A 20,402-nucleotide genomic window follows, 5' to 3' on the forward strand; every position below is an offset into this window, starting at 1 on the left:
TGTTATATAAAAAGAAATCAAATTAATTAATGAGCAGTGAGGAAAATGCAATACTAAGTGAATATCCTTTTTTTCATTTCAGAAGACTTCCAGCCACGATACAAGGTGAAGAAGTAGCCCTTCGGAGTCCAGCGGATGTGCCCCAAGTGTGATTCCAGGAATCCGGACTGATTGCGCACTTGTGGCCACTGGTATCAGCGAAGAATCATCGATGTTCACGTGAAAGCTATCGCGAAAATGTTACTCACAGGGTCGTTCCTGAAGAACTTCAAAGTTATCGCGCTGATTCCGCGCAATTAATTAAAATAAAATTACGCTCGAAAAGGCAAGAAGAGAAAAGAAGATATGTCTTTTCGTAGTATTTGAGGATGTCACACGTGATTTTACTGTGCATTTAATGCAAAAAGTGGCTGTCTAAATTCTGAAATTTTCTCTGATATATTCGCATTAATTTAGAGAAAATTCAAAATTAGATAACACTGTATTTAATGTTAAAAATGCATGAAGAATCGATAAATTAAAAATAAACTTTGAAGCATGCTTCAAAGCATCTGCATTTTTCTTGTGTATTTAATGTTAAATGTATTCGATCGTCATCTCATATTTACAGCACATGTATCTTTAAGCATATTTTTTAAGATTTCAGTTAGAAAAAATAATATTCAGGAATATAAACAGCCACTTTTACAATTAAAATAAGATTCAGTGTTTCCACATAGATACCGTTTTAAATATAAACGGACTATATTGGTTCGATATTGTATAACTTACGAGCCTATTACATCATGACTTTACGTACACACTTACGTTACTCTGTATTATAATGTAAGGAAATAATATATTCTATATTTCGTCCAATTTGTGGATAAGTTAAAAATAAATCAATTTCGTAGTAGTTTGTTGACGTATTTAAATTGTCATTTTTGCCCCAAATTAATTTTTAATTAACTGATTTTATAACTTGATAATTAAAAAAGCATCATTTATTAATTTTCCAAAAACTGAAATGTTTCTTTTGCTTATCAAATGATCATTCAGATTTGCTAACTTGTATTTTTCTTTATTTTCACTATCTTTTAATTACTTATTTTATAATCATAAAACTCTCTCTCTATTTTGGAGATCATAATAAAAAATATATGTAAATAAATATAATTATTTTACACAAGCATCTTATAAATTTAAAAAATTAATTATAAAATACCTATGTAAATTAAAAAAATTAATTACTTCAAGAAAAGTTGAAAACTTTTCAGGAACAATTTTTAATATAAAATCTAGTTATATATTTACACACTTATATATATATAATATATATATATATATATATATATATTTTTCTACATTTAAATTTATATTGAATCTAAAAATATTTCTGTATAGGCTCGCCTAAAATATCTTCTAGAGTACGAATAGCATTTTGCGTGCACTCTTCCATAGTATCATTATCATCTTCCAACAATTCTGCCAAGAAAGGCACAGTTTCTGGCAACAGCGGCATAAAATCTTCTCCAAGTTTTCTCACAATTTCCACCTATATCACAATTTTTAATTATATTAATTATATATTTTTTAGCATCTACAACTAATTCTTCTAATTAAATTATCACATAAATTTATTTAATATTTTCAGAATCGTTTAATATCTCGATAAATATAAAAATCGTAAAAATATTAATATCTCGATAAATATAAAAAACTGCCATTCGCGCATATGTAATTATGTTATTTAAATTAAATTGTAGTAGTAAAAAATTTAATTATTATATCCAGTCTTACCAACGCATTTATCGCAGTGACTCTAACATAAGACTCTCCATGCCTAGTCTTTAGCAATGTTTGATAAACCAATTGTTTGTGTAACGAGTCATCAGGAATAGCACTGACAAAGGAAGCTATGCAAGGTATGATGAATTGATTGGCTCGAATTTCGTATTCTTCTCTCGTGCCCATCGTATTCTCTATTTGATCCACTATTGGCTGCATGAGAATCTCGAATCGATCCTGACTGACGAAATTATGTGCATCGTAACTAAAAACCCGGTGAAGCGTCAACAAAATCGCCTCCACCAATTCGATTCTGTTCAATTCATTGGGAAGTGTCAATTCCTGCGGACTATTTATAACGAACATGTTATTGCTGCTTAACAATGCTGCTGCATGTTTCAGAAAGAGTCCGGCAAAGAGGACAAATAAAGATTTTAAGCATTCAGCTATATTTGCCGATAGTCTGCAAAATTAAAAATCACGTTATCATATTTTATTAAAACTAGTGATATATGTTTGTCTGAAATTGATTTTTCATACCTGTAGAAAGTTATATTTCGATGCTTATGTTGCGTATCATTCGCTGCCCATCCATAGAATTTATTATACAATGGCCTGAAAGTTGCTTCACTCAACTTCAAGACCAACGCTACGAACGTCTTACTGGCGCTTTCTTCGACTGCAATGATATCTTTCACTTTAACGTCCGTCTTGTCGTCAATACTTTCGATATATTCCCGGAATTGAAGAACTTCAAGAAAGAAGTTAGCGAGATTGTCAATCTCTATTTTCAAGTCTGCTGGTTGCACGCTTTCAAAGGATTCAGCCAACACGCTCATCAATGATGGTATACACTGATAAGACTTTCTGGTTAATAGAATCTGGTAAGTTCTATTGACAGCTGGCAACAACACTCGCAAAGGTATACAATTGGATAACTTTTGCGTCGTCATCTTCAGTCGTGAAACTATAATATCAATCTGCACAAACACATATTAAATGAAATAATCACATTTCAAAAGGATTCGGCTAAAATTTGGCAAAACAATTCGAAATATTAGAAATATATTTTTACAAATATTAATAATTAATACACCAAACACTGTTTTTAGTAAAACATTATTTAAGATTATTTTGTTACATGAAAGATAAAATTAATTAAGAGATTCTGTATTTTAAAATTCTTAATTGAAGGAAAAAAATTAATAAATACCTTAGGATGCTCCGTGTCGGTATACAAAGAACTCAACATAGTCAATTCAGACAAGAGTTGATCCAAATAGAGTGATAAGAAATTTCCCAGCGACTCCACTATTTTCTGCAAGGCACTTACGATGCTGATGACCATCACGTCTGGTACGTTTTGATGGCAATGAGTTTCTAGTAACTTCAAAATCGCTGGCACGAATTTATTCAGCGAATATAAAGCATGTGTTCTCATGGAGCTGCATAGTTCTGCGACGCACAACGTTGCGCTGGCTAATACTGGACGCTTCTTTGATTGTAGTAATGCTGTCGTCATGTCCAGGATCTACGAATAATTGTTAATATGGATAATGTTAAATATAATCAATTACATACATGTAATCAAATAAATGAAATAAAATAATTTCTTTTAGATAATAAAATTACTTACCGGTTTAAAAACAGCAGGATGATCAGTAGCTAGCAACTTCGCCAGTAGTTTGAAGGATATCAGTACTGTCTGTTGAGCAATATCCCGTTCCTGGCTTTCTTTTACTTCAGTGTTCAGGAAATTCATTAAAGATTTGATCAAGCTTAGAAGATCAATATGATCTTCATCATTAAATTTCTTTTGAAGTAATCTCGCGTTCAACAATTCTAGTGCCTTCTTATTAACAGACAATAGTTCATGTTTTAGTAAGTTCTTAATACTCTTCAAGAACATGGCATTTGGTAGCAAGTTATTCACTAGATCCAGTACATCATATAAATGATGCAACAACACTTTCCAATATTTAGCGCTCGGTTTACTTTGATGTTGATCGGCGATCTTTGAAATAGTCTGAATCAATAAGATTAATTCGATTGCTAGACGCTCGTAATATTCGTTCATCTCGTTCGCCTCGTCTTGATTCAGCATGGCTACGCGATTAATAAAATTTTGAGACGATAAAAGATTGCTGAGAAATTGGACGGCCGTTATCTTATAGTGTCGAAGATTTTTCGGCGCTGACTTTGTCACGTCATAAATGTATTTATACGGGAATTCCATCGCCGCCTTTTTCCCCTGTTGATCCTCGATGTCAATCGGCAGAACCTTGATAAACTCGACCACTTTAATACAAATCTAAAAAAGATTTCTATTTTAGATACATAAGTAATGTTCCTTTAAATATTATTTCTTTTAAAAGATATTATTCTTATTATTAAAATTTCATTAAAGTTTTTTGTTTAATAAGATTAATCATTACTTAATTAAACATGACTAACCTGAAGTAACTGCTTCGGTGAAAATTCTTGTGACACCTGAAGAGCGAAATCCAATTGTTGCGCGGACTGCTCGGTTTTCTGATTCGTAATCTTCATCGCATGATTTTCAAAAGTGAGTAAATAATATAAGTGTAAATGATTTTCAAGAAGTTGTAACAGTTTGACGAAAAGTGGCATCCGTCTATGTTCGGGAATATGTGGCAGCGAAACGATGAATACTCTTAATAATTCGCAGGCATGTTTCTCGTTGTCGGCCGCGTTCACGATCGGCACTACTGTCTCCAGGGTTTTGGAAATGACTTGAATGGAATAAGCATCGTCCTGGCGTACCACTGTATTGCCCATGAATGTGAAGATTGGCATAATATTAAGGAGAGCACGATGCACATCCACGTATTTCAATAATTCGACTAATACTAGCAGTGCGTGATGATGCGTTTGTGGATTGCGCGATGTTCTAATACATTTAGTAATAAGCGCGATTTGTACATCAGCATCACGCACTGGTAGTTCTTTTCGCATCAACCGATGGATTGTCGAAAGAATCAGTTGATTCGTGTATTCGACCGAGCTCTGCTCCTCCAAACTCAAACAGATGTTGAGTAAATCGAACAGCACTCCATAGAGTAATTCTTCACTTTTAATATTATCGGCGCGCTGCGCAAATTCTAGCAAAGCAATGCCACGCTTCCACGCTCGACTGTGCACCATTGCCGGATTTGCCAACTGAATCTGGCTCTGCCGCTTCTTCCGTTTCTTCGCGCTCGCTGTCGCTTCCAGACCGGTTGATTTCTCTTCACTGTTCAGCTTCATTGTCTGCAATTCTGACGTTATAATTGTCGCATCGATGCGAATTCGACGGATCGCTCTACCAACGGCAGTGATTACATTGCTAATCTCGCAATCGGTTACTACGTCCAACATCTTCGACAAGATCTTTGCTTGAAGGTCGCGAGATATTTTACCAGCGTTCTCAAAGAATATTTCGTCGATCTGTTTCAACAATACAATGCTTGGTGATTTTTGCTCACCAGATTCCGTGACAACTTGAAGTTCGTGTGCTAGAATACTCGCTTCGAAGAATGACCATACTTGTTCATCGTTCAAAGCGCTGACCGTAGTTCCATTGAAACGTTGCAATATATTTCGCAAAGCGCTAGCAACCGATTTATTTGTAGGATCCTCCGTTAATTTCTGTAGAAGTTGAAGGCCTAAGGGAGCTAATTGCTGAAGAATTCCAGCACTGTTAACGTGTATTAAGATGTCAAGCAATTGCGATTTTCGGTACATGGGAATTTTTAATGCTTCGTCCTGTTGCATCACCATATTGAATAACAATTTTTGAGCCTCCTGAAGCTTCTTACGTCGTTTCACTTGATGAAACACATCAGGATCAGGCGAAAGAAGAACATAGAGGCTCAAAGAGAGCTGATCAGGGTCTTGAGAAATTTCAGCACTCCTCACTGCTAATTCCTGAAGCAATACGAAGAATGGTTCCGTAGTGAAATTGAAAGTTTGCGTCAATTTTTTTAAAATATCTAGCGCCACTGTTCTACAATCATTGTTGCGTCTTGCCAGCGAGAGCAGCAGATTAATTACAAAGTCTTGATCTTGGAATGCCCATTGAACAGATTTGCATTGATCTAATAATAGCGAGGAGATTTGCAGACAATGATAGGACGTTTGCACTTTCATGGGCTTCACATAGAGCTGTGCGAGGAAACAAATAAGATCCTTCACCGTGGAGAAGTGAAGTTGAAAGAAGATCTGCAAGCATCTAGAATAGTGTTTCTGCCAGTGACGATTGTTCATACCTTCGATGAACATCTCCAGAAGTCGTAAAATTAGATTACTTCTTTCTGCGTTATTATCAAAGTCGAGTTTTGATTCAGACTTGATATTTAGTCGTCTATGAACCATTTCCAGAACATAAGTACCTACCTGCAATGGCAGGATACCTTCTGATGTGAGTTTTAATGCCATCTGGATGTTGTTGCCAGTAATATTGTTGCAGTCGTGTATTAATTTGACGCGTGAGTATGTTTTAATCATCTTCGTAGCCATCTCGATGACATCACGCGCGGTTTTGGCCGACATTGAACCCACGGGTACTCTACAGACTGATCCTAATAGAATCATGTTAAAAAACAAGGATGCTGCGTCACCGTGCGAAATCTGTTGTCGCATAGAATTCAATATGTTTTCTGTAGGTGGTAATAATTTGTGATTCAAAATATTGTGAAAAGCAGTAGAGGAAATAGCTTCGGCATTCACTAATTCAGATTTACGAATATCCTCTAATATATTTTGCATGTATGTGTTATTTTTGGCGAAGTTCGAATGAAGAACCTCCATAGCGACCTCCACGTCTTCATCCGTAGCCGGAAATAGATAGGGTAAAGCTGTGATAAAGATGCTGGTATCATCGCTTTCTTCACAAAGCTCCAAAAGTATCTTTAGTGCTGGTTTAGCTAACATTTTTCTTGATGACGTATGACATGTCGATAACAGGATTAATAATTCATCCACTAAAGTATCCGTGGGTAATAAACTGGTCAATCTCTTTGTGGTGAAGGACAATAAAGTCCTCACGACATTCGCATTGCTGTCATAAAATCTAGCTTGAAGCGTACTCATCATCATCTCGCGGAAGTTCTCAGGTACGTTCGCGTTGTTCTTGGCGAGAATCTCGAGGGCAACTATTCGTTGCTCGGCGCTGATGTGTGTCAATTTGTTCAGAATCTCAACGAAATCCTGTGCCTCTCTGGTACAAAAAGGCCAAGAAGTTAGAAAGTGCAACGTTTGTTTAGAATCCTTGTCGTCCTGCTTCATCAATTTTTTTAGATACTTGTCAAATCTTTCTGGATAACCAAGCTCAAGATTTTTATAGAATCTCGCCAAAAAATCCTTTGCAGTTTCCGAAACCTCATTCTTGAGAAATTCATACGTATGTATGCTTGGCAAAATTGTATCCACTGCATTATTGTCTAAACTGACGCGTATTAGCATATCGCTAATCATATTCTGAACATCGACAGTATTCTCGGGATTCTCGGCGACAATCTGGCAAGCTGCCTGAAGAAAACATACGATGAATTGCGATGTATTGATACCAGATGAATGAATCTTGACGATTGTTTCCACAAACCAAGATAAATTCGATAATTGAAGGACTACACTTTGCGGTACAATAGTCAATCGATTAATCGGAGATTGATAGAGATGGAGCAGAAGGATTGTAGCTTCCTCTTTTAAGTGTGTTTTTATGAAAATTTTCAATAGCAACTTTTCCGTGGTATCAGCATTAAACTTCACCTATGGATTTTATATACATATTTAATTAATGTACATTATATACATATTTAATTAATGTACATATATATGTGCTTATATGTAGAAGTTTATAAAGAGAAAAATATTAATCTTCCAAAAATTTCTCTTTATAAACTTCTAAAAATTTATTATTACAATTTATAACATAATTTATGAATAATAAATTTTAATTTGTAGAAATTTTTATATTGTACTGATATTGTCCTCATAAACTAAGGATTGGAAATTGTTATTAATCAAGCAAGTTCTTAAATGAAAAATATATATAAACAAAAACAGATAAAGATAAAATTAGCATACATAAATTACCTTAATCATCAGTTTCGCGATGATCATATAACTGCCAGAAGCAAGGTCGGGAATGGGACTTCTCACGCTGTAGAGTAGAATCGGCAATAAATGATTCACTTGAACTTCTGTAACAGATACCTGTTCAATCACGCCCAATATTACAGTGGTATAAAAGGCGTACAAAGTGGTCAAGCAAAATGCCTTATCGGAATAGGTTTCCGCGGCGGCCATTACATGGCTGCATAACATTTTCAAAAATCCATTGTCCGTGCTCAAACGATTAATAAGAATACCCGAAGTTAACGGCACACCGCGTTTCTGCAAAGGCGCCAACCAGTGCCATTTGTCGTTTTCATCTGACAAATCTAGCAACTGCAAAGCTCTTGAAAAAGAGATAAACAAATTTTAATTGCTATAATTAAAAATAACAAAAATGTTTTGACAAAGATATTTTAAAGGAAGAGAGAATAACACTTTATAAAATTAAAATTAAAAAAATATATATATTCAATTTTTTCAATACAACATTTAATAAAGTTTTTAATATATTTTTTTGCTAATATATATAGAATATCGAAAAAAATATATATATAATAATTCTAAATAAATAAAATTATAAAAATTAAAAAAATATATATAATTATACATAATAAGATAAAGAAATTTAATTAAGATTTTAAATTTTTATGTATTGCAGCATACAATACTGAATAAGAAATTAACAGTTTAAACAAAGAAGATGGGAGAAATAAACAAATTATACAAATATAAATTATGCTTCAAATTAAGATTTCACATATCAATACCTTATTTCAATAATACATACCTAACAAACATACGAGTTTCATGATATGGTAAAATAAAAAGTATAAATTGATCTCGACTGTATTGATGAATATGATATCTGTATATCAGCCATTCCAGAGCTTTGTGTGATGCACTCAATAAAAAATAAGGAGAGAGTAACAATAAAAACTTTGTAACTTCTGCATCTAGTTTTTTGTTTACTGTAGCATCCTGAACAGCACGTTCAAAGTTTACAGTGCTCTGTGCAAATAATGTAGTTTTAAAGTCTTCAAAAAATAGTGAGAGTTTCACTAATTCTTGTAGACCACTCTGACCTAAATAGATAGAAACACATGTGATTAAGTATAATAAAAAACTTCAGAGATACATTTTTCTTGCATTTTACAAGCATGACTATCCTCCTTTGCATATAGCTTTCATGTTTTATGAATTATCACAAATATAAGATAGAAATCAGATAAGACAGGTCTAAAAAAGATCTCCATACATATTTTTTAAATATCTTTTACTTCTATATTGCTTTTAAACATTTAAATTAAAATTGAACAAACTTGTTTGTTAAGATAATAAAAATTGTGTAAAACAAAATCTAGAAAAGAAATAAATTGACAAGCAAGAAATATTTATTATTACTTAAAAATCTCTATAAAAATATAGATAAATTTTCATTTTTACAATTATATATAGCAATCAGAAACTAACCTATACTTAAAACAGTGTCTCTGTCAAAATTTGCAGCTTCTTTTGGATCAAACAACAAACTTGGTCGTTTCTTGTCTTGCAGCAATAAATTTGTCTGCGGAGTCCTTAATTTTTTAAGTTGCGCTGCTAATGATGTAGCCATTGTCGATCTAAATAAATAAAAAGTATGGATAACCTCACAAGAGAATGATCCTTAAGGATTTCGTTTGTCATAAATTTAAGTGTTTACAAAATCTTTTTTCCTACCAATTAACTCATTAGAGAAAATTAGTATTTAAGCGTTTAATGCAACAAACAGAGAGAACTTACATATATATTTGTCGAAAAATTACTTGGCATCGGTACAGAAGACACGTGCAAACATAAAATCTAGTCAAAGATATCAGACCAACCGGAGGTTTTCTTGTACACGTGCAAGGCAGTGCTGTTGTCACAGATGCTTTTCTGCGCATGCGCACCATAATGTCAGTAAAATCCAGAGATGTGCATTATTGATATTTGATATAGATAAAATCTAAAAAAAATTTGCAATTATTTAATATATATTTCGATGTATATTTTATTTTACTGATTTTTTATGGTTTTTTAAAATTGTTTCTAGGAATATTGGATCTAAGGGCTCTCTTTTTCTTACGAATTTGATATTTCAATGGAAACCACGTTAATTTATTGCGCATGCCCGCTTCCGAGAGCAACACTAATGCATGCATTTAATTGACCAATCAGAACAAAAGGAGCAAAGATTTCTAGTCTATTCTGACGAATAGATTTTCAAATGGTTCATTACATATGGCGGGTCAGCACCAATCAAAAAAGAAATAAATTATTACTCCAATATCTTAACGTGCACTTGAGCTGCAACTCTAGAGTTCCTACTTTTCCAAGGGAGGATTTGCGTACTCGAATACATTCAGGTGATTCAGGCACATTCAGCTACATCGAAGGAAGACGAGGAGCAAGTTTATATATCCTGTTCCTTTATTACAACTTTGTTAGAGTAATTCGCGATTGGCGAATAGTGTAATAAAAGGTCAAGGAAAGAAGAAGGCAAATACGCGAAAATGACTGCAGTTTTGCGCGTGAAACGCAAGAATACCGACACCCCGCTTGATAAACTGGTGGTCGCATGCAAACGTGCGAGAACCGGGTCACCTCTTCTGGACGAAAGCGAGCCTGCCATCCAAACGGTCGTCCAGTTCGCCGCGACTCTCACAGATCCGGTAATCTATTTTTTTAATTATCTAGTTTTAATAAATCTAAAAGTTTAATGTGTGCAATTTATTCTGCACAAATATTATCCGAGCATGTGCTGTAAGTCATGGCGAAACTCATTTGAAGTTTATTTATAATCAATTGCAAGTGTAAAAACATTTCAGAATTTTAATTTTATATTTAGAATAAAAAAAGAAAAATTATACAAACATATAAAAAGGTTTTATAAAGAATACAGAAGTTGAGATCTCTTTGTATTTTGCAATTCTTGAATTCTTGAAACTGAGACGCTTTCTTAGAAATATGTTTTTAAAGTAGCTATTTATCTCAAATAGTGTGATAAACAAAATTGATGAAATAGATTGCTTATGGACCGCTAATTTTTACTAATGCTATTAATGTTCAATATATATTATTAAAAATTATTGTTATTGATTCATAAAAAAATGAAACAAGATTTTGCAAAATGTCCGATTATAGACAGAGGATGTTGCGCAGCATGTCGCCAAAGTTATGCCCAAGATAAACACAGAAATAGCCAAAGTTGGCACCAAGCGAACATGCGGGCAAACAGAGGGCAATCATCATGCAAACAAGAAATGGATAGGAATGGAGCCCTTGGGAGAAAGGTATAAAGTTGTTAATTGCCAGCGTTCTCAAGATACATTAAAAACTGAGGAAAAGTTAGAGGAGAAATGGCTGACGCTCATAGATGTAGAGGATTCCTGGAGTGTTTCCACTACAACAGCAAAACAGAATGCAAAAGAAACAGAGGTAAGTCAAAAATTTTTGCAAAAATATATTGATATATATGCAATCTATATATTTTTCAATAAAGATTAAAATATTAATTTTATATTGCAACGAAATAAAGCTTAATATAATAAGAAATAAATAAGAAACTAAACAAGAAGAAATACAATTCTTCAGATGTAAAAATAAAAGAAAACATATATATGTATAAAATAATTTCTAGAAATATAACAAATATTTGAGTAAAATAAGCTACATCTATATAAGATACAACAAAATAAAATATATGTAACATTTTTAGGATATTGAAGAGTTTGTATTTGATTTATATTGTGGGCCAACAACTAATGATGATGTGTGGCTTGAAAACAATGAAATATTAGTTCAAGAGCCACAATATCCAGATTTCGATTACGACGATGAAAGTGATGAATCTACGGACGATTCAAATGCAGAATCTCATTGGAGAAATGATTATCCTGATACTGATTATGATCGTTCCGGAGATGAAGATTATGATTCTGATTATTCCAATAATGATGACCATTTATATGTCGATCCGAATGAAGAAGAAGATATAAAAACATATGGATGCAGTTATGCTAACTATAGAAGAATGATACAGGCTGCTAATTTGAATAATAGTTCTAGTAGCACTTCATCAGATGACGAAGGAAGGTCATCAAATTATTCAAGTGACGAATCGATGGATATAATATAAAAATCCTAAAATGTTAGTTACAAAGTACATATATATATATATATATATATATATATATATATATATATATATATGTTAAAATAATCTCTTATTCGATTGTCAGTTATAGAAATTATATATACGACTATCATCCCGCAAGAAACTGTTTTCAGCTAATATGCATCACAATTAAACTTAATATCTTCAATAGGTTAATTATAAAAATATGTGAAGCTTTGTAAATTTGCTGAAAGATTTAAAGTAGTTGTCAATTAGAAATCCTACGTATACTATGTATAATTAAGAAATAAATTAAAATTTAATTTTTGCATAACTTTACAAGTTCTACGAATCTTGTTAAATTTTAATTACAATAACTATTTCTTCAGCATAATTCTTTGATCTCAACTTTTTTCCTAACAAAAAATAAGTTTAAATAATGTAAGTTTTATATGTTATATATTTACTATAGATTTTCTTTTATCGATATAGATTTATATTTCGTATAAAGTCCGTTTATCAAAATAAAAACCACAAAAAAGAATTAAGCTTAAAAATAAAGAAATGATCACACAAGCTTATGAAAGCATGTATATTAATGCATACATAATTGAACCTAATTTTATTAAATCTCAATATTTTGCGATTCTAAAAAAAAAATGTTTAGATTATTAGAGATAATTATTAAAGTTTTTAAGAAAAGAAAACTTTGATGCGAAAACATTTGCATTTGTTCAGGAGAGGGAAAATGGTGATCAGTCCCAAAAAGGATGTTACAGGATAGTATATATGTATTATTGAAGAAAGAGCTGTTTTGTCATCGTGGATATGGCATGTAATGTGATATACACCAGATTTATAGCATATTATAACAAGTTATTGGAAGTACCAGATGGGGATTTACAAATTTTTCCATACACATCCGCGATTTCGTCATCCGCGAAATCAATTCGGGCAGTATAAAGATCCGGGCAATTAACAACATAACATTCGACAAGACATTTCATGGCTCGAAGAGAAAAGTTATTTCGGTGTATCGACTAATGATTCTGCAATATGGAAGAAAAGGTAAATTTCCGGACGATGTGATGAGATTACTTATCTTTGCAAAACATTCGTCGCGATATTTAGATCTCTCGCCATGAAATTCGCTGCGCAGGCAACCGCTGCTAAAAGATAGGTCGACATCTTTTGAATTATTAACGAGTTCGTCATATGATATGAGTAGTACATTGCGTATACATGTAACACTGGCCTTAATTCTAATTTATTTTACATTCACGCGCCCTACAACGAGGGATATTTTGCGAACACGTATGTACGATGCTTTTGATCGAGTCCATCGAGTGCGTCGATAGAAATTCAAATAACGAACAGAAGAACAATGTTATTTTGATATCGTCATCTCTCTTTTCTGTCTGCATTCACTGCAATATATATACAAGGTCTATTGATAAGATTTCTCTAAATATTTTTTTTCGTCAATCTTGTCTTGACGATGTTATTTATTAAAAACAATATTTTACAATATTTTAAAATCATGTTTTAAAAATGAACAGTTTACAATTAACTGAATCTTATACTTGTAATTTTGTTAAATTTTTTCTTGTAATCGAAGTATTAAAAATTTTTGACATTAAAACATCAAAAATCGTGGTGAACAAATAATAGTCAAACAAATTTTTATCGAAGAAACTTTAAAGTCATCACGAATAAATTTTTACTATGGATTCACGATGCATTTTAAATGTCCTCGCATGGATATTTACCGACGCATTCGCATTACTGTTATTCGTAAACGTGGACGTAACAACTATTTTATATATATATAAAATATATTTTGAAATATATATAAAATATGTTGTGCGTCATAATTGCGCAATGTAACTTAGCAGATTCACAAGCTGAGAATGGTATCATTCGTATCAGAATCGCTTACTACAGCTCCATAATATTCTACTTGCCTACTGTACAACATTTTACACTTATCGTATTCGTTCTTAAGATATATAATGTCGATTATTAATGCTACGAGATTATTGGAGAGTCATGAGATTGCACACCTTCGCCCGGACCGATCAATTATTATTGGCGTCGAGCCCGGTCGCGTTTTCTCGCTCATTTCTTTCTATTCGCCAATTTCTTTCAATTTCTTTTTACATATATATGTATATATGTACATACAAGACACAATTCGTCTCGTCGATTCTTTTCGATATCTTTAAAATTTTTTCACTGAATCGATGTGACGAGCATTGAAATGATCACTTGCAAGCAGAGCCGTATACATGTCATTAACATGATATATTTTTCATTTTTAAATATCATTTAATTTGTATTTATATGGATTTCTCTTTCTTTATCTATTTATTTGTACAATAATTCATAAACCTCTTAAATAAATTCTCGAACGATAAATGAAAAAAGAACGCGAATAAGAAAAAAGAATGAATAAAAAAAAATGAATAATAAAATATATGTTATTGTATATATATTATTTTATACAGGGTGTCCCATTTTAAAGGATCCACTCAAATATCTCAGAAACACTGCGTTAAATCGAAAAATGTTTCAGACATAAGTTGTATGGCTTGAAGGGGGACATAAGATGGTACCATTGGTTTGACGACCTTGGGTGGCGTTGTCAAGGTCAGGGCAAGGTCTTTGATTTTTTAAATGGAACCCCCTATTTTTTATTACATATTCTCGTAGCTTACCTCGAGAGCTTTTCAAAACACTATAATGAAGTATTTTTTCATTAAGCAGTGTTTCTGAGATATTTGAGTGGATCCTTTAAAATCGGACACCTTGTATATTTTGGAGCGATTAGAAAGTAATATTAAATATTAGTTACTTATACGAGAATTAAAGCTTTTTTTATACAATTGCATCGTTAAAGTTTATTTTATTACCGCGTATACATATGTAGATTATATATTAATTTATATATAATTATCTAAGTACGGCTCTGGTTGCACACCTATTCTTGCGAGTTCACCACCCACATCGCGCATACGCATATATATGTACATATAGATACCTTCGACTTATAATAAGTACGAACAATTCCCTGGATCAACAAAAATCACACAACATAGCAGTCAATTAAGAAGTCTTTCATTATATTATGTATAAACTGGCAACAATTAACAGTCCCCGTTTAATCAGATATCGCATCTCTCATATTTTATTTTTTCTGAAAATTCCTCCAAAAATGCGACGTTCACTGATGTAAACTCTCTTACGATTAATGTGACCATTAGTTTTTAAGAATATAATATACTTTATTATTTACCTAACAAAATTGGCTCCTTTGAGAAAAATTTATTCGTATTTCTCGAGAGAATCAATGTTTCATGGCAAATATTTTAAAGTATATATTATCTTTTTTTTTCCATGAAACAAAAACGAACGGCAGAGAAGTAATCTCGTCGCACTTGATTATGAAACTTCACGGAATTTTACAGCACCGATGCCTCGGTCCTGCCAGTTGGCGGGGGTGTCGGATGACCGCTGGCATTATTGTTATTGTTGTTATTATTATTGTTACTCGCCTCGCCGGCATGACTCGAGCAGTAAAATCTCTTATGAGCGAGAAAGGTGTGATAAAAGTTGAAGCTGATGTCGCAGGAGTCACAGTAGCGAGGACCGCTTTTGCTGGAATTCAAACTCTCTTCCGGCGGTGGCGTGTCCTCGCGTTCCTGCTTCACCTTATTAGTGATTGCCGGTACCAGTGGAGGTTGTGGCGGCGGTGGCGCCGGTGGTTGCGGACTCTTCTGTATCTCCGTCTTGCCATTCACCTGAATCTCTGCGGGAATCTCCTCCGGCGTCGTAGCAGGCGCAGGTTCCGGTGTCGAAAGCGTCGCCTCATCATCCAGTACGCACGTTATGTAATTTTCCTCCTAAAGTAAATATAGTTCATATTTTATTAAAATTCTATCAAATATACATTTATCAGAAAACAAATTTATTTTATATAAAAATGAACAATATATTTGATGGTCAGGTTTAGTTTGTCAAAAATTTTAAGATATTTATCCAAAGATTTATTATTAATATAAAAATTCAAATATGTATTTTAATTTAATAGAATTCAAAAAGAAGAACAAAGAGAAAGAACAGACCTACCTGTAGATCGGTGCCGCGCTTCTCAAAGTGCATCCTGATATGGGTCCTCATACCACGTAGAGTGTTGCCTTTATAACGGCAGATCGTGCACCGAAAGGCCTTGACACCTTGGTGGGCATCCATGTGACGCTGGGCAGCACCGGCTGTTGGGCTGACGGCGCCGCAAACCGGACATCGCCAACCACCAGTCGTTCCACTGGCGCAGGTATGATTGCCACCGGGTTCTATTATCGCCTGCAACAAGCATGCATCTCGTCTAATATCTCGAAAAATCGATAAAAGAAAGAGAATCACCTCAATAAAGATAAAGTGGGAATTTCAAATGCGTTAAAAAAGTCGAAGTATTTAAAAGGAATCCTAAATTTTTGGAATATTAAATATATTTAAAAACACTCTAAATTTTAATTTTAGATTTTCTTTATACTTTTAGACATTTAACAAATTTTTTAGATATTCTTTATGCCCCCTAAATATTTCTTGGATTCTTTTGTACTGTTTGGATTTTACCTTGCATTTAGAACACCGTGTATGCTGCTCCTGTGGTTCGGGTCTCTTAGGGCAATAATACGCCTGGTGAGCAACCAGATTATCCATGGAAGCGAATTTGATGCCACACGCGGCGCAGATGAGCTGGACGCAGATGGGTGGCGGGGGCGTGCCAGGGGGTGGTGGACTGTTGCTCACCGTCGTTTCCCTTGCCTGGCAATAATGCTTCTTATGAGCGACAAAGTTTTCGTGTCTACAGAACACGATATTGCATTCCTTGCACCTATAAAGATCAAAACTTGAAGGAAGTAATCTCAAAGTTTTCAAAAATTGAAAATTTTCTAAGCTTATGATCTCTTTCTATATATAATTTGAAAATTAAAAATTCAAACATTCAGAATTCCAAAAGTCTAATTAAATTTCTTGAGAGACCCAAACTCACCTGGAGACACCCTGCTTGACAAGTACTCCGGGAACGGGGGGTGGTGGCAGCTCAGCGAGTCTCAGCGCGAGTTCCGTAGGCGGAGGTGGCGCGACGGTGACCGTCTGTGCCGGACCAATGGATCTCGTTCTAGGACTACCGCTGCCCCTGGATCTGGGGCTACTCGGAGGTGGTGGCAGAGATGATGGCGTTGGCGATATTCTGTTCTCCTTCTCGTCCTGGTGCACTGGCGATCTGCGTACGCTTAAATCGAGAGGCGCTGAAGCAGATGGAGACGTGGATGTTGCTACGACCACTGATGCTGGCGTCGAGGGTTTGTTCGCCGCTCTTAGAACAGGCGGCTCTACGTTTTGGGTCGTGGAAGCGAGACCTCTCGTCATTGGTTGAAGGGAACCTGAAAATGAAACGATGTTAAATCGACGTTACTTTTTTTAAATTATTCTTCATAATTATTTAAAACGTATACAAACCGTTTGGCAGAAGGAAGCACGCAGTGTCAGGGGCCGGAAGTGCCGGCGCGGCAAGGACGCTCGCGCCGCGAAACAACGAATATGGTACGATAAGGATGGGATTAGTGGGTAGCGCCAGACACGGCTGTGGAGGCGGCGAGTCACCAGGACTCGAGCTGGTTGGCGGCGATGCTTTCACCGTAGATGCTTGCGTTGCTGTCGACGACGGTAATGTGTCCTTCACCACGTGCCTGGTGCTGCAATAATGTGTCTTATGCGCCCTGTAATAAATTGAATTATAATTTAAAAAAAAATCTATATTTCTGTGTATCAAATTTTATATATAGTATATATAGTATATTATTTTAATATTATATTTTTAATATTTTTTAAAATTATTTAATTTTTTAATATTATATTTTTAATATTTTTTAATATTATTTAATTTTTTTATTATTATATTTTTAATATTATTACAGATTATTTTCTTTAATAGACTTCTATAAGTTTTCTTAATTAGAACTTTTTAAATTATTTTATTTACCTGTATGTCTTCAAGGAACTGAACCTAATGTCACAATTCCTGCAGTATCTTTCGGCCTCCTCGTTCAAAGAACCGTTAGATGCGGTGGTTTGGCCAGCGGGGCTGCCTGTCGAGGAGTTCGGATTCGTCGACACCGCCGTCGCTGCCGGTGATATCGTTGGGGGCGCCGGCGAGGCTGCGTGCATCCGCATATGGCGATTCAGGGACACTTTTTTGTCGGCGCTATACGAGCAGTGCGGACAAGCGTACGCCTTTCGCACCTCGAACTTGCCGCCGGATTTGCCGTCGTCGTCCTCGTCATTCGTCACGTCTTCCTCTGCACGCGGTCGATGGGCGCAGTAGTAGGTGCGGTGGGCCTCTAGGGTGCTCGCCGAGCTGAATCGGATACCACACGGTGGACAGACTAGGGCGGTTGGCGGCGGCCTCGCCGGCTCCACCGTGATCGTCTCCTTGCCATCGGTTGGCAGGACGAACAGCCGACCCGATGCGATTGCTAAAATTAATTTCATCACAAGATTTTATTTTTTATCCTCATCGTCTCAGATTCTAAAAGGCAAGTTTATGTTCCTCAAATATATGTATTTTTTCATTGTTGAAAAATTGAAAATTTCAAATATCCAACATTTAAAGTTACAAGTTTCGAAAATTTTCCTGTTTTATCCCTGATTAAAATGCCGTAGAAAATGATCATCGATCTGAAATCTAGATGTGAACTATAATCACCGTTCTGAAGCCCTGCTGGAAGTGGCGGTGTCTGGTTCGGTGGCGACGTGTTCTCCGGCTTCACGGTAAGCGCGGCGACAGCGGCGGGTCGCAATGCGGGATCCGTCGCCAGACTAGCATTGAGTCTCAGTCTTGGTGCTTCGTCCTCGAGTCTCATCCTCTTGGCCTCAGTGACCACCGCGGTGACGGAGTCTTCCGAGTCCCTACGACAGACAGAGTCTCGTCTTCTGATGGCAGTGGACGATGACGATGAGGACGACGACCTCGGCTGGCATTCGTCCTCCTTAACAGCCTGTTGATCCTCATCGACGTCCTTGGGACTCGACTCTCGTGTCCGCACGCTTCTGGACGGCGCATGGCGGTCTCGTATACCCCTGGGGACCTGTGCATAAGATATTTATTTTTTTTAATAATTAAAAATTAAGTTTAAAAATTAAATTGAGACTCAATAATAATAATAAGGTAGGCTTATTTAAGGCCAAGAAAAGCGCAGGTGGTATTGCGTGACAAATAATTCTATAATTTTTTAAAAAATTTTATAAATACAAACGTTTCGGTCCCATTCGGACCCTCCTCAGTGTGACATAATAATTTAATAAAACATATAAAAGAAATATAAAAATAAATAGATGAAAAATATGAAATACTGTACAGGTCGAAAGATAAAATTGTAAAAGTAAACAACTATATCATGGTCAAATCAGGGAAGATACCATTAAGATTTAAAATAAAACAGAATAATCCGCAAAATTACGTGGCACAATGCGTTGCCTATTGCTTCTAAAAATCGCACGATGTTAGACTCCATCACTGTCCTTCGCAATATACGACAGTCAGTTTTTTAAAAAAGCAATACTATTAGTAATTGCTCACAAAATCGTTGGCCACCAAACTCACGCTCAAACACCTCACCGAAATTCATTCAACATGACGTTTTGCCAAAGAACGCACGTTAGAGAAAAGGATGCAGTCAATGTTCAAGCTTGATGGCAAACCAATGGCTCAATATCTGTAAAGGGGGGAAGGCTGATAACTATCTTTCGGAAACGCGACGTAAAAAATGAAAATAAGCGTTGAAAACGGGTTAAACGTTAAAATTATTCTAATTTTAAGTAAGAGAATTTTTGAAAATACTACAGAAGAAAACAGAAGAAAGAAATTACCTTGTAGGAAGTTGAAAGATAAATTAGAAGATCAAATGATGAAGCAATAATTTTCAAATACGTCATGACAGAGCTAACAACAGATTGTAAAGAGACACAAAGATACAACAAAACGAGGAAAGAACCTCAAGAGCGTAGCAAGAAAAGGAGTCAGAATCCTAGTATCGAGAGAGGTGCTTCAACTCACATTTCCTTAAGATGGGGTGGTAGGCCTTACTAAGGAGCTCTATATCCTCCTGTCTATTTAAACTGTTCACTTGCTGCTTAAGCAGATAGAGTATAGAGCAAGTAAGTGTATTTTTAGAATTTTTTTAAAAATTATAGAATTATTTGTCACGCAATACCACCTGCGCTTTTCTTGGTCTTAAATAAGCCTACCTTATTATTATTATTGATTTATCATTTGGACCATTTATGTATATGTGTTAATTTTAATGAACTATTTGTT

General features: G+C 34.8%; 4 protein-coding genes across 15 annotated transcripts in view; 2 read left to right on the forward strand and 2 right to left on the reverse strand.

Annotated features, from left to right (window-relative positions):
• LOC145967864 (uncharacterized) overlaps positions 1-895 on the forward strand; it is a 30,163-nt gene extending 29,268 nt beyond the window's left edge. The window contains exon 9 of the mRNA XM_083092914.1: positions 83-895. Within this exon, the coding sequence (XP_082949040.1) occupies positions 83-152 (70 nt within the window). The 3' untranslated portion in view covers positions 153-895. The remainder of the gene's footprint in view (positions 1-82) is intronic.
• A 234-nt stretch (positions 896-1,129) lies between these two features.
• Positions 1,130-10,775, reverse strand: L(2)k09022 (HEAT repeat containing 1 homolog l(2)k09022). 4 transcript variants are annotated; one of them, XM_083092887.1, is made up of 11 exons: positions 10,185-10,775; positions 9,664-9,868; positions 9,355-9,503; positions 8,672-8,966; positions 7,864-8,227; positions 4,222-7,536; positions 3,404-4,078; positions 2,981-3,298; positions 2,308-2,747; positions 1,780-2,230; positions 1,131-1,534 (listed from the first exon to the last, which is right to left on the reverse strand). In XM_083092887.1, the coding sequence occupies exons 2-11, from the start codon at positions 9,813-9,815 to the stop codon at positions 1,364-1,366; spliced, it is 6,330 nt and encodes a 2,109-aa protein (XP_082949013.1). In that variant the 5' UTR covers positions 9,816-9,868; positions 10,185-10,775; the 3' UTR covers positions 1,131-1,363. The 4 variants fall into 4 exon arrangements, with proteins under 4 accessions (XP_082949015.1, XP_082949014.1, XP_082949013.1 ...); XM_083092889.1 differs by lacking the exon at positions 10,185-10,775 and having other exon boundaries at positions 1,130-1,534; positions 9,747-9,818; XM_083092888.1 differs by lacking the exon at positions 10,185-10,775 and having other exon boundaries at positions 1,130-1,534; positions 9,687-9,787.
• Positions 10,237-12,353, forward strand: Fs(2)ltopp43 (female sterile (2) ltoPP43). The gene is made up of 3 exons (XM_083092915.1): positions 10,237-10,574; positions 11,047-11,340; positions 11,621-12,353. The coding sequence occupies exons 1-3, from the start codon at positions 10,416-10,418 to the stop codon at positions 12,038-12,040; spliced, it is 873 nt and encodes a 290-aa protein (XP_082949041.1). The 5' UTR covers positions 10,237-10,415; the 3' UTR covers positions 12,041-12,353.
• A 439-nt stretch (positions 12,354-12,792) lies between these two features.
• Ush (Zinc finger protein ush) overlaps positions 12,793-20,402 on the reverse strand; it is a 150,472-nt gene continuing 142,862 nt past the window's right edge. For 6 of the 9 annotated variants that reach the window (XM_083092907.1, XM_083092902.1, XM_083092908.1 and 3 more), the window contains 7 exons: positions 18,792-19,173; positions 18,069-18,561; positions 17,546-17,805; positions 17,076-17,469; positions 16,655-16,931; positions 16,148-16,381; positions 12,793-15,921 (listed from right to left, as the gene is read on the reverse strand). In XM_083092907.1, coding sequence (XP_082949033.1) covers positions 15,481-15,921; positions 16,148-16,381; positions 16,655-16,931; positions 17,076-17,469; positions 17,546-17,805; positions 18,069-18,561; positions 18,792-19,173 — 2,481 coding nt within the window. In that variant the 3' untranslated portion in view covers positions 12,793-15,480. Of the gene's footprint in view, positions 15,922-16,143; positions 16,382-16,654; positions 16,932-17,075; positions 17,470-17,545; positions 17,806-18,068; positions 18,562-18,791; positions 19,174-20,402 lie in introns of all 9 variants that reach the window. The other 3 variants (XM_083092901.1, XM_083092905.1, XM_083092909.1) reach the window with 2 other exon arrangements.

This window comes from Camponotus vicinus, unplaced genomic scaffold (genome assembly GCF_025532165.1).
Source record: "Camponotus vicinus isolate PSW18456_S1 unplaced genomic scaffold, iyCamVici1.0 SCAF_3, whole genome shotgun sequence".
NCBI classification, from domain to species: domain Eukaryota; kingdom Metazoa; phylum Arthropoda; class Insecta; order Hymenoptera; family Formicidae; genus Camponotus; species Camponotus vicinus.